Source organism: Cornus florida, unplaced genomic scaffold, assembly GCF_030987335.1.
Source record: "Cornus florida cultivar Cherokee Brave unplaced genomic scaffold, ASM3098733v1 CherokeeBrave_3.0.0_Hap2_Chr09, whole genome shotgun sequence".
NCBI lineage: Eukaryota > Viridiplantae > Streptophyta > Magnoliopsida > Cornales > Cornaceae > Cornus > Cornus florida.
The window spans coordinates 6,471,210-6,486,107 of record NW_026775579.1 but is presented as its reverse complement, the minus strand read 5'-3'; the positions used below and the strand labels follow the sequence as shown (position 1 = coordinate 6,486,107).

Sequence of the window (14,898 nt, the reverse complement as noted above, 5' to 3'; positions counted from 1 at the left end):
TTTATGTTATTGAGATTCCAAAGTTCTTTTGTTTATCCTGAAACAACAATAACTATAATTAATTACGACTCCTAACTTGTAAATTTATAAGTTCCAACTTATAACTTGACGCAATGGTAAGGTTGCTCCATTGTGACATGGAGGTCACAGATTCGAAGGAAGGAGACAACCTCTTCGATCTGGAGATAAGGCTGCGTACATATGACCCTTCCCAGACCCTGCAATGACAAGAGCCTCGTGCGCTGGATTTGCCATTTTTAAATGGCAGTAATTATACTTTAGTAGTACATATGACCCTTCCCAAACCCTGCAATGGCAAGAGCCTCGTGCGCTGGATTTGCCATTTTTAAATGGTAGTAATCATACTTTAGTAGTAAGTAGCACTCTAAAAGGGTTGCCATTGTTCTATTATTTTGGAGATTCAAGAAGCTAACTGGAAAATTAACATGTTGATCGTTAATTAGTAAATATTTACATAAAATAGTAAGCATAACATAAATAAGTAAAATAGTGAATACTATACTGTTGTAAAGTATAAAACGGAAGCGAAGAGATAAATAAAACAAGTAGAACACATAGATATTACGTGGTTCAGCCACTAGGGCCTACATCCACGGCACAAAGAGTCCAAAGGGCTACATCACTTTTATAGTACTCTCTCAATTCATACATAATACAATGGTGGAGGCTCCTTTATATAGGAGAAGAAATTATGAGAATGGAAAGAATTAGAAAATAGAAAACAAGGAGGATTTTTCTCCACTGATTACTCTAGTAACACCAAATCTTCAATAATAGGAAATAACATCAATTATTGAAAGATTTTCCACCACTGATTCCACCATTAAATCTTCAATACTCCCCCTTAAGTTGGAGCATGAATGCCCAACTTGCTATTGAGATGACATCATGACGAGTGACAACAAGTGTGAATGATGAAGACACAAGAGAGAGGACGAAGAATAAAGCTACCGAACACACCGATAGCCCAAACAAGTCAACAAAAAACTGCTGGAGACACGGCAAAGGCGAGGACAATGCTACCGAACACATCGGCAGCCCAAACAAGTTGATAAAAACTGCCGAAGACACGGTAAAGACGAAGACAATGCTACCGAACATACCGGCAGCCCAAACAAGTCAATAAAAACTGCCGGAGACGCGGCAAAGGCGAAGAACATTACTGTCGAACAAACTGGTAGCCCAAACAAATCACAAATAGCTCCGAAAACCTTTAGCAACATTTTAGATACCCCAAAATAGGGGTCCGAACTTAGGAAGAGAAATTAGGCTCTGATACAATGTTGTAAAGCATAAAACGGAAGTGAAGAGATAAATAAAACAAGTAGAACAAACAAATATTACGTGGTTCAGTCACTAGGGCCTACATCCACGGCACAAAGAGCCCAAAGGGCTACATTTTTCTTTTCAGACTTTAAGTTTATGGCATACTCGCCTTGGGCATTTAAACTTTCAGTATTTATGTTTACTTTTCCCTTCATTAATAATGACTTGTAAGGATAATAAGTTTCAATGTGAGATTTGTGAGCTTTTTAAACATACTAGAACCAGTTGTATTTCTCATATGCATCATGCACCTAGTATGTTTGATCTCATACATTCTGATGTGTGGGGTCCTTCTCCTGTTACTGCTTTTTCGGGGCATCGGTATCATGTCACATTCATTGATGATTATTCCCGCTGCACGTGGGTATATTTACATTAAAAGAAATCTGAAGTTTTTCCCTTGTTCACTCAATTCCTCCAAGTGATCAAAACTCAATATAAAATTGTTAGGAATATTAGGTCTGACAATGGTTGTGAATATGTTTTCAATGAGTTTTGATCTCAATTTAACCTACAGGGTATTCTTCATTAGCTTACTTGCCCAAATACCCCTGAACAGAATGGTGTGGTAAGAGCGTAAAAATTGTAAACTAATGTTAGTTGTTCGATGTCTTTTAAGTTGTATGAATGTGCCCAAGTCGTACAGTTACTTTTCTCATTAATCGTACCCCTAGTAGTGTCTTAAATTGTAAGGCCCCCTTATAAGTGTTTTAGCCTAATATTACTCTTTTTTCCATCATACCTCAGGTGTTTGGATGAACATGTTTTGTTCAGAATTGTTGCCCTTCTCATACTAAACTTGATGACAAGGCCATTAAATGTATCTTTTTAGGATACTCTTCCATGTCAAAAGGTTACTGGTGTTATGATCCCGTACATTGCCTTGACCCTGTTCCTAAGTCTCGGTATCCCACTCGGGACAACAAACCCCTTGCTCGATTTGGATTCGCTTGTAGTAGTGATCATCATATTTCGCAGTATATATCTTATGATGGTCTTTCAGGTTCTTACCGAGCCTTTCTAGGCAAACTTGATTCCATTTCCATTTTCATTCCCATAAATGTGTCTGAGGCTCTCCAGAATCCTAATTGGATGTTTGCTATGAAGGTAGAAATGGATGCTTTGCAGCATAATGAAACATAGGAGCTTGTATCTCTCCCTCCTGGTGAAAAGATTGGTTGCAAATGGGTATTCAGTGTTAAATATCTGCTGATGGCTTTATTGATCGGTATAAAGCCCGTTTGGTGGCCAAAGGGTTTACTCAGATTCCTGGTAAAGACTTTAATGATACCTTCGCTCCAGTGGCTAAATTGACCTTTGTTCGTTTTCTTGTCTCCCTCGCTACCTCTCACAATTGACCTCTTCATCAGCTTGATGTGAAGAATGCTTTCCTTAACGGTGATCTTCTTAAGACTATTTACATGGATCCTCCACCTGGTTTTTTGGGCTAAGGGGGAGTATGCTTGAAAGGTTTGTTGATTGCGGAAGTCTTTGTATGGATTAAAACAATCTCCTAGAGCTTGGTTCAGCCGCTTCAGTGATGTAATTTTATCTATGGAGTTTGTTAGATGCCATTCTGACCATACATGTTTTATCCACCATTCCTCCAATGGTTGATGTATAATTCTGCTTGTCTATGTTGATGATATCATCATTGCTGGCAATGACATTCCTGGGATTGCTCAAGTAAAGCTTCAATTGGGTAAAACTTTTGATGTGAAAGACCTTGGGTAGCTCAGATATTTCTTGGGAATTGAGGTTGCTAGAGCTAAGCAGGGTATCTCCTTATCGCAAAGGAAGTATGTATTGGATCTTCTTCGAGACACGGGTATGCTTGGGTGCAAACCTGCTTCCACTCCTATGGATCTTAATCTGAAGATCTCGTCTAAGTCCGGAGATCTCCTTTCTCATCCCTCGTAGTATTAGCACTTGGTAGGAAGATTGATTTATCTTACCAACACCCATCTTGATTTGGCTTTTGCGGTTAGTGTTGTGAGCCAGTTTATGCATGTTCCTCGTACAGCTCATATGGATGCAGTATATTATATTATTCGATAGCTTAAGTCCTGTCTTGGACTTGGATTATTCTATTCTTCTAGCAAGCAGGTTGGGCTATCCTGTTTCAGTGATTCATACTATGTTGGGTCTAAGATTGATAGACGTTCCACATCTGGCTTCTTTACTTTCTATGGAGACCATCTTATTTCCTGGAAAAGTAAGAAACAACTAGTAGTTTTGAGATCTTCAGCAAAGGTTGAGTATCGTGCCATAGCTCAGGGTACTTGTGAGTTTCTCTGGCTTCGATCTTTCTTGGAGGAGCTAGGGCTAGGTGAAAAACAGTCCTCAGACTTGTTTTGTGATAATAAGTCAGCCATCATGCTTGCTTCATATTTTGTTCTTCACGAGAGGACTAAACATATAGAGGTGGACATTCATTTTATCAGAGAGAAGGTTCGTTCGGGAATTATCAAGCCGTGCTTTGTTCGTTCCTCTAATCAGTCGGCCGATGTGTTCATCAAATCCGTTGTTCCATCTTTGCTTCATTCCTCGATTACCAAGCTGGGCTTGATTGATATCTCCACTCCAACTTGAGGGGGAGTGTTGAAATTTCTTTATTATTTTTATATTTATTTATTTTTAGCTGTTTTTAGCCTTTTATTAGGTGTTTTATGTAAGATCCCTATAATCATGGGATCATGTAGATAAGATCCCTGTAATTATGGGATCCCGTAGATAAGATCTCCATAATCATGGGATCACGTAGATTTTGGCATATTTTCTGTCTTTTTTTGATTTGGTTTCCTTCCTTTGTACCCTATTCTTGTATATAAAGCCAAAACTTCTTTTAGTACTACTGTAAACAACCATCTACTCCAAATGCTTAAGCTATTAGAGGGGGTGTAACTTAAATATATAAATCCTTCAGCACGCCCCCTCAAGTGTGGCCTTCTTTTGGTCTAACACGTGTTTTTCAATTTTTTAATCAGGGTGACGGTGAGGTTTGAACTCGAGACTTTTGGCTCTGATACTATGTAAACAACCATCTACTCCAAAAGCTTAAGTTATTAAAGGGGGTGTAACTTAAATATATAAATCCTTAAACAACTACTTATGCTCGAAGGTCTATGACAAAACTGCCTCCCACTTCATATTGTGAATGGCCCCTTCAAACTCTTTTTAAGCCTTTTTTTATTCCTCTATGTAATCAAAGTATTGTGGTGTGCAACAAAATGGTGATAACATATCCCTTGTGGCTTGTGTTGTTCTTGGACCACGTTCCCCTTTTGAACGCTTTCTAATACAATCTTACTTATCTGAAAAAAATGGTGATAACATATATCCATGATGGACTTTATTTACTATAGAATGCAACTCTTTGAGTAATAGTTGATGTTAACTTTAACCAATGAAAATTTAATGGGAGGGCCTTGATCAACTTATAAATTCAGTTTTTTCCAATACGTATGTCTTGATTTTATCTTTTAATGGTGTAGCTTCCAAGAAACTGGATGCATTTTCATTTTTTACGTGCAATTGGGACTGCAATGTCCATGAGGGCAGGCATTGCTGCAGATGCTGCAGCAGCTCTACTCTTCCGTATACTTTCACAGCCTGCATTGCTTTTTCCTCCTCTAAGACAAGTTGAAGGAGTTGAAGTTCAACATGAACCTCTAGGTGGTTACATTTCATGCTACAGAAAACAGGTACTTGGCATCAACAACAATTATTTGCATATTATTCTTTTGGTTCAATGCTTCTAGGATTTATTTATTTTTTGATAGGTAAACACACACACTAACTATTGCCTCAATGAGGATGCGAAACCGTAACCTCCCATATGGGGAAAGAAGAAAATACCACTTGGGCTTTAGCCTTGGCGGTGAATGTTTCTAGTTACTGGAGCACATCTTCAACGGTATATTTGAATTTGAGGTTCTTGAATATTAATGTTTACTAATGAAGCTTTCTTCTGCAAAACATTATTGATCAGATTGAAGTACCTGCAGCTGAAGCAACGATTGAAGCCACTGCACAAGGGATTGCGTCAATGCTTTGTGCCCATGGCCCAGAGGTTGAGTGGAGAATATGTACCATATGGGAAGCCGCTTATGGCCTGATACCATTAAGTTCCTCAGCTGTTGATCTTCCAGAAATTATAGTTGCAACCCCATTACAACCTCCCCTTTTATCGTGGAACCTATACATACCTCTTCTTAAAGTGCTGGAGTATCTTCCTCGTGGAAGTCCATCTGAAGCATGTCTCATGAAAATATTTGTTGCTACTGTTGAAGCAATTCTTCAGAGAACATTTCCACCTGATTCCTCCAGAGAACAAATCAGAAAAACAAGATATCTTTTTGGTGTTGGGTCTGCCTCCAAAAATCTTGCTGTAGCAGAGCTTCGTTCAATGGTTCACTCACTATTTTTAGAATCATGTGCCTCTGTAGATTTAGCCTCCCGCCTGCTTTTTGTTGTATTAACTGTGTGTGTCAGTCATGAAGCTCAGCCTAACGGGAACAAGAGATTAAGAGGTGAGAATAGTCGTCCCCCCGGTGAAGTCAATGAAAACACAGAAGCAGTGGATGAAAATCAGAGAGACATGGGCACTAGAAAAGCGAAAAAACAAGGTCCTGTAGCGGCATTTGATTCGTATGTTTTAGCTGCTGTTTGTGCTCTTGCATGTGAACTTCAGTTGTTCCCTCTGATTTCAAGAGGGAGTAATTATTCAGGTTCCAAAAATGTGCTGGATGTAGCCAAGCCTGCAAAAGTAAATGGATCTTGCAGTGAGTTGCAAAATGGTATTGACTATGCGGTTCGTCATACTCACAGGATATTGGCAATTCTGGAGGCACTTTTTTCTCTGAAACCATCTTCTGTTGGCACCTCATGGAGTTACAGTTCAAATGAGATAGTTGCTGCAGCTATGGTTGCGGCTCATATATCTGAATTGTTCAGACGGTCAAAGGCTTGTATGCATGCTCTATCTGTCCTGATGCGGTGCAAATGGGATAGTGAAATTCACTCCAGGTCATCTTCACTTTACAATCTTATCGATATTCACAGCAAAGCAGTTGCATCCATAGTCAACAAGGCAGAACCACTGGAAGCACATTTGATGCGTGCACCAGTTTGGAAGGATGTGCCAGTTTTTCTTGCTGGCAGGAATCAAAATCAAAGTGTAAACACTAGCTTCTTTGAATCAAAACATCCATCAGCTCAGCAGTGTGAAGCTTTGGCTGATTCAAAGCCTTTACCTAAGGGTGAGAAATCTTCACATTCAAATGAAGGAACAGGAAATAACCCGGGTAAAGGGATCACAAGCTTCCCATCAGAAGCTTCAGATTTGGCCAATTTCCTGACAATGGACAGGCATATAGGATTTAGTTGCAGTGCACAAGTTCTTCTAAGGTCTGTTTTGGCGGAGAAACACGAATTATGTTTCTCTGTTGTTTCGTTGCTCTGGTACAAGCTGATTGTGACCCCTGATACACAACCTATTGCTGAGAGCACTTCAGCCCAGCAAGGATGGAGACAGGTAATTTTCCGTATCACAGTCTCATAAATTTATAATTTTAAGTTATTTCACATAAAGAAAACAATGGTGCCGGATAGGGCGTAACATATTTTTCTTGCTTATAATGGATTTTTCTCATATGATATTTTACCAACATATCTTCAAAAAGATGAATAAAATATGTCAACATTGTTTATCCAAGGGCCATCACCTTGCAAGGGGTGTGTTGGATTCCACCACCAATGCACTTAGCCACTTGGGCTTCCTATGTCCTACTCCTGGCCCAAGCAAGGATGTAGTGTCATGGTGTATTTGGCTTGGAAAGTAAGGGTTCTGCCAGGTGGTGTCTTACTCATTCTGTGACTTGTTGTAAATAATGCCACATGACAATCTTGTTGTGCTTCATATCTTTATTTTATGGGTCAGCTTTACAGTCACGTCGAAATATGGTGCCTACATGGTGCAACCAAGGGGATCACTTTCATGAAGCTCTTGACTCTTAACATTTCAAAAATTGCCGCTCTTATTTCGGGACTTATGGTTGGTTTCCTACTTCCAGCCTCATCTGTTTTTGTCGCAAGCTTAACCCTCAACCTATCACCTGTATCATTGACGGGTAGGGCAACTCTGGTACAGATTTAGAACTAGATTGAAAGAAAGGGACGAGAATGAGAAGATGAGATGAGGCTAGAAGGAAAAGGCAGAGGAACAAATGAACGGGATGATAAGATAGAGTGAATCGATAGGCTAGACTGATTGAGGGCAGAGAACAGCAGGAATTGGGAATAAGAAGGGGGGAGAAATCCTTGAAAACACAATTTAATTCAATACTAAATCAACAACTATCCATATCTGTTACATATATGCCTATTTATAGACATAAAAAAAGCTTCCATAATAACCAAGAAAACTTAATAATTAAGTAAACACAAAATGATCACTGTCCAATACACAGAAAATATCACTGTCAAATACAAAATTTCAATGCAGCCATCCTAGTTGCCTAGCCTGGTTATAGCGTTAGGGTACCCTACCCGGACGAAAAGTGCAGAGTCCACCCTATGATCTGCATTATATGATATATTCTGTTGGTTTCGCTGTGATAACGATCCTCTGATCAACAATTTGTTAATACCTATGTGGAACATAATATCACTAACTGATAATTGTAGTAAACTTATGGACACAATAAAAAGGAGGAAAGTCAATATACAGTTTACAGAAAACTATGTGAAAAGGTTAAAAACAGAGAGAGATTGGGAACTATATGAATTTTTTTATTCAATAACTGATGGTAATGACTCAAACCCTAGGCCATCATAGAGTTAGCGCAAGGTCCGTGATTTAGAAGTAGAAGGAGTTGAATAGGTCTTGTTGGTAGTTGTAAAAGAAGATTGGGCCCATATCCTTTTTTTTTTTTTTTTTTAAGTAATAATTCATTAAAGGCACTCAAAAGGGGAGTGCTCCCGAAGGAAAAACAAGCCGCCTAACGATGACACCACAACTTTAAGATATCCACAAAACCCAAAAGACTATCAAAAGTAATTTGGTAAAATTGGCGTACTCAACTTGAGAGCCTGACTATCATTATATACAAGAGGAAAATTACAAATATTGAAAGAGAATAAAAATCAAATCAGAATAAAAATCAAATCCCTAAACAAAAGACTAAAAATTAGTCTATAATGAAGACCCAATAAATCTGTCACAATCATTTATTCAACTTATAGATATGATTACCAACACTCCCTTACGCTGGAGCAAATATGTTGACCAAGCCCAGCTTGACTATGGAAGACTGGAGAAGAGAAGGCCCAACAGACTTTGTGAACACATTTGCAGTTTGTTCTGAAGAGGGCACAAAAATAGGATTAATGATATTTGATCGAACCTTCTCTCAAATGAAGTGAATGTCTACCTCAACATGTTTCGACCTTTCATGCAAGACAGAATCGGAAGTAAGCATAATGGTTGATTTATTGTCACAAAACAGCCTTGAAGAACCTTTCTCTACAAGGCCTAACTCTCCCAAATTTGATTGAAGCCAAAGGAGCTCACAAGTACCTTGAGCCATAGCTCGGTATTCAGCTTCAACAGAGGATCTGGAGACAACAACTTTCTTATTACTCTTCCATGATATGAGATGATTACCATAGAAAGTACAGAAGCTAGAGGTAGAACGTCTATCTGTCTTACACCCAGCATAGTCTGCATCAGTAAAGCATGAGAGTCCAGAATGATTTCTTGAGGCATAGAACAGACCAAGGGCAAGGCACGACTTAAGATACCTTAAAATATTGTAGACTACATCCATATGAGCTGAGCAAGGGGCATGCATGAATTGACTAACCACACTAACAACAAATGTCAAATCGGGCCTTGTGTTAGTCAAGTAGATAAGACGACTTACCAAACGTTGGTACACGGACGGATCTGGAAGTAATTCCCCTGATTGAACAGAGAGTTTGAGATTGGGGTCTATAGGAGTGGAAGCGGGTCGATGCCTAAGCATGCTAGTATCTTGAAGAAGATCCAAAACATATTTCCTTTGAGATAAGGAAATTCCACGACGGGATCTAGCAACCTCAATTCCAAGAAAATATCGAAGGGGACCTAAGTCCTTCACATCAAAGGACTTTTGAAGATGAAGTTTTGCCTGAGCAATCCCTGAAGCATCATCACCTGTGATAATGATATCATCCACATATACTAATAACATAATGCAGTGACCATTATAGCGACATTGAATAAAGCAAGTATGGTCCGAGTGGCAGCGTACAAAGCCCATGGATAGAACAACATCGCTAAAACGACTAAACAAAGCTCTAAGAGATTGCTTTAGACCATAAAGAAATTTGAGCAACAGACAAGGAGATAAGCAGTCACATAGACGTCAACTTTGCCACGGGAGCGAAGGTAGCACCAAAGTCTTTGCCTGGAATCTGAGTAAAGCCTTTTGCCACCAACCGAGCGTTATACCGATCAATAGAACGATTGGCTAAGTACTTCACAGTAACGAATCATTTGCAGCCAACCGTTTTCTCCCTAACAGGTAAAACAACAAGTTCCCATGTATTATTACGCTGTAAAGCATCCATTTCTGTTGTCATGGCAGACACCCAATTGGGATTCTGGAGGGCCTCTGACACTGATCGAGGAATAGAAACGGTCCCAATCTTACCCAGGAAGGATTTATATGCACCTGAAAGACCATCATAGGAGACATACTGGGAAATAGGGTGGTTAGTGCTACTAGAGAAACCATATCAATTATGAGGTGACAATCATGGGTAGGATTAGGATAACGGGATGTATGCTCAGGAATGGTAGGAGCCACAGGAGGAGAGTTACCTGGACCTGGTTTTTAAGATGATTCTAGTAAAGGGAGGTTGAGTGCGATGGCAACGAGAGTAGACCTGCAAAGGCGGAGGGGAACCCTGCATGGATGGAGGAGATTCCAGGACAGTGTGATTTTCAAAGAGAGGAACAGGACGGGTAATAGGAGAGATCTCTTTCTCCTGACCACAAGAGAGAGAATCCTGTACCACAGAATTAGTACTATAAAAAGGAACAATTTCATGAAATGTCACATCAAGAGAATGATATATATGTTTGGCCACATGATCATAACAACGATAACCCTTTAACATAGCAGAATACCCTAAGAAAATACACCTAATAGATTTATCATGAAGTTTATGACGAGAAGGACTACGGTTATCAACAAAACAAGTGCAGCCGAAAACACGAGGCCGAAGGTGAAACAATGTATAATCAGACTGGAGAATATGAAGTGGGGCCTTACCACCCAAAACTTGACTGAGAGTACGATTAATCAGAAAAGCAGCTGTAAGAACAGCCATATGCCAATAGAATTTAGGCACATGCATACCACTCAGAAGATATCGGACCGCGGACATAAGATGACAATTTTTGCGTCCAACCCCACCATTTTGCTCGGGAGTGTAGGGGCAAATGAGTTGATGTAAAATCCCCTTTTTATTAAGTTTAGTCCGGAACTCATTCGAAACATATTTACGTCTATTATCAGAATGAATATTACGAACAATAGTGTTATACTTGGTTTTGATCATTTGAAGAAACTGGGTAAATAAAAGAAGCACATCAAATTTATTTTTCAATAAATAAACCCAAGTACAACGAGAATAATCATCAATAAATGTTACATAATATCGATGCCCAGAGAAAGCACTAGGGAAGGGCCCCAAACATCAGAATGAATAAGATCAAACATACTCGGAGCACGACTCATATGAGAAATATAGCTAGTTCTAGTATGTTTAGAAAGCTCACAAACTTCACATTGAAACTTGTGGTCTTTACATGCTTTATTTAACGAAGGAAACAATAAACATAGATACTGAAAGTTTATATGCCCCAAACGTGCATGCCACAGATTAAAAGTGCGAAAAGAAACATCATAAGCACTAGAAGCAGGTAGGACGGAAGCTTGAAGACCCATTCCTTGTGGTTCCCCAAAGTAGTAATGCCCATCACGCTCATAACCCCTGCCAAAAATCCTCGTCGAACAAAGGTCCCGCAACAGACAGTGATCTGGTAAGAATATAATTGCACATTGGAGGTTTTTTGCAAGCCGGCTAACAAATAAAATGTTAAAGGAAAATTTTGGTACATGAAGGACAGATGAAAGAGTAATATCAGGAGACAGACAAACATCACCCTTACTGTGAATGTAAGATGTAGAGCCATCCGCAAGATACACAGATTGGGTAACAAGTATGACATTGGAAGAAAAAAACTGATTACTCACCGGTCATGTGATCATTGGCCTCCGAATGCAGAACTCAAGTTGGCTGCTTGGCCTTCACATGAAGTGCAGTAGGAGTACCTGTAGCAATAGTGGCAATGGGAGCAGCTGAAGGAGCACTAACTCTAGAAGCAAGGGAGCCAAGCTGATCATGGATTTACCCAATTTGAGACTGAAGCTCGCTCAGTCTAGGAAATACGGTAGATCCACCAGAAGTAGTAGGAGTCTCTGCAACAATAGCAGTATGAGAACAACCAGTTCCTAGAAAATTTCTATTTCAGTTCAGGATGAAGTTTGAACCAGCGAGCCTTAACATGTCCAACCTCTCCATAATGGTGACAAATAATCTGACCTCTAGAAGCACGTGATCCAAAGTTGGCTGCAAAAGCTATACTATCCCCAGCAGGCTTAGACATTGGTAGAGGAACAAGTGAGCGCTGAATTAAATGGTGCCTATGGTCTTCACCATCAACAGTAGCAAAGGCTTCCAACAGGGATGGCATTGGTGATGCATTCAAGATCTGAGACTTAAGTGGTTCAAATTATGGGCATAATCCCATCAAAAACTGATCATATTGAGCCAATTCCTCTCAACGAGATCTCAAATATCCAAAGTAATCAGCTATAGACAAATTCAGGCCTTCCTGCGAGGCCTTAGCAATATCTTGGTATTACTAAAAAATACGAGCATTATTCCTAGAATGAACATACATTTGATTCAAAGCAGTCCACAAGAAGTCATGAACAGAGTTATTAAGCATGATTATATTACAAATTCTTTCCTCCATAGAATTAAACATCCATCCTAAAATGTTGCAATTGTCTATATCCCACTGAGCATATTTAGGATCTTTAATATTTGGCATCTTTTCTGTGCCCAAAAACCACCTTGATTTTTCTTTTGGGAACGAGCCCAGGATGCAAAATTACAGCCATTCAACAGCACACTAGTAACTCGTTGAGCTGGTGTGTGTTGCGTCGAAGAGAGAGTTTCTTTATTATTACTTGAATCAGTGATAATATTAAATAGAACAATTCAACAGATCACCAATAATTTCAAATAAAGGAGGAATAAACTTGATTTTGATCAAACCAAGAAGCCGGAGACACGGCGGTCCGATCCGAAAATGCTGCTGAATATCCCGGCAGTCCCAAAAAATTGCAAACACGTCTTCTGACCCTTAGTGCATGAAAAAGACTAAGGGAATACCCCTACAGGGTCGAACCTAGAGGAGATTGGCTCCCCCTAGGACTGTTGCAACAGTGGCCTGAAGAAGAGAGAGGGTCTGTGAAGAAAAGAAAAAAAGAAAGAGGGAAGGGACTGTGACGAGATAGAGAGAGATGAAAAGAGGCGGTGAAAGAGAGAGAGAGAGAGGGGAGGCGTAGGTTTGAGGCTCTGATACTAAAAAGTTATTTGGTAAAATTGGCGTACTCAATTTGAGAGTCTGACTATCATTATATACAAGAGGAAAATTACAAATATAGAAAGAGAATAAAAATCAAATCAGAATAAAAATCAAATCCTTAAACAAAATCCTAAACATTAGCCTTTAATGATACCCAATAAATTTGCCACAATCATTGAGTCAATTTATAGATATGATTTCCAACACTATCCATAGATATACAATTTTGCCTATGAACCGAAAAGAACAAGGAAGACAGTATATTGTATTTGAGAGACCAAATAGGAGACTCCTCCATATCAAAGGAACTCCTATTTTTCTCACGCCACAAACCCCACCAAATATAAAAGGGAGTGGCACTCTAAGCATCTTTGACTCGGCTCTCCACTATACATCCTTTCCATAAATCAATCGTTAACTCAGGAAACACCCAAGCCACACAAAAAATAACCACGAACATATTCCAAATATCCCTTACCACAAGCCAGTGAAGCAAAAGGTGGTTCAAAGATTCTCCTGACTTCTAACACATACAACACTAGTTCACCACAACCTTAAATCTCCTTATGAGGTTGTCGAGAGTGAGGACTTCCAAGGGCAGCAGACCATGCAAAGAAAGCCACCTTCAAAGGGGATTTCGTACTCCAACATAAAAATATGTTTTTAGTGGGGACGACTCTAGAGTTTGGACAATAATAAAAAAATAAAAAAATAAACCAAAATAATAAATGCAGAAAGTTAATTATTGATTAATAAATTTTTTCATTCAGTACATTTATAATTATTCTTGTCAAATTTCACGTTTTGAAAGCGTTACCTGATAACATCACTACTAGGCTACAGTTAGTGGTGGTGGTTCTTGTGCATTGATTAAGTGTTAGAAATAGACTGAACTTTCCTCCACACTTCTTCTATAAGAGAGAGAGAGAGAGAGACCACGACCACTTGTTCTCTGGCTCAAATAGATTTTTTAATTTTTTTTAAAATAAAAAATTAAAGGGTTCAAGTCTTCTTAGGGGCAACAACTGATTTATTTGTGTTTGAGTTTGAATATGCTAGTAGCTTACAAAAAATAGAAAAGAAGAAATGAAAGAAATTGGGAGATAGTCCACGTAAAAGACTTGGTTGATGGGGTGTATTTTTAAGTAGGGAGAGAGTAGTAGAGTCCAAGAAAAGGAAGTTAGAGATGCAATGTGTGAGAGAGAAGAGAAAAATTGAAAAAGAAGTTTCAATAAAAAAAGGTTTTGATAATTATAAGAAAGGGTAGTTTAAGATATATGAAAAGATGCGTATATAAAATTAAAATAAGAAACAATGAGTCGGGGCATCTAAGATTTCTGATAATTTTAGGTGTTGGAGAATAATTTCTCTCTCAACATTAGGAATGGAGGCTTTAAAATTATGAAAAGATACGTATACAAGTTTAGGATAAGAATCACAATCCTAGTTGAACTGGTTAATTTGGTCTGATGCATGTAAGAGTTCCACATGTGCAACTCCTTATTGGTTTTGGAAATGGTAGGATAATTCTTGTATTGTTGCGAGTATTGTTGCGAAATTCCATTCCAAAGGTTGTCAGTTGGGGTGTAAAAAAAAAAAGTGGTATGTTAATGCCCGGACTCTTCATCAAGGTTTGTAATTGAAGATTGAGATTTGGAGATGGAAACTGCATTAGAACAGTAGAAATATAAAAAGAAGAAAAATGATACAATTGTGTAAAGGCTTGAATGAGATAATCACTCATTCACAGCTCTAGTATTTATAGATAAAAAGAGTACATGCTCGTATTGCAAGAAAGGAAATCTAAATCAAATCTAAATCAAATCATAGCATATTCTATA

General features: G+C 38.8%; 1 protein-coding gene across 3 annotated transcripts in view; it reads left to right on the top strand.

Moving 5' to 3' along the window:
- Window positions 1-14,898, top strand: part of LOC132273512 (protein GIGANTEA) — a 49,027-nt gene that overhangs the window by 27,658 nt on the left and 6,471 nt on the right. For all 3 annotated transcript variants that reach the window (XM_059774468.1, XM_059774470.1, XM_059774469.1), the window contains exons 11-12: window positions 4,842-5,051; window positions 5,339-6,883. In XM_059774468.1, coding sequence (XP_059630451.1) covers window positions 4,842-5,051; window positions 5,339-6,883 — 1,755 coding nt within the window. The remainder of the gene's footprint in view (window positions 1-4,841; window positions 5,052-5,338; window positions 6,884-14,898) is intronic.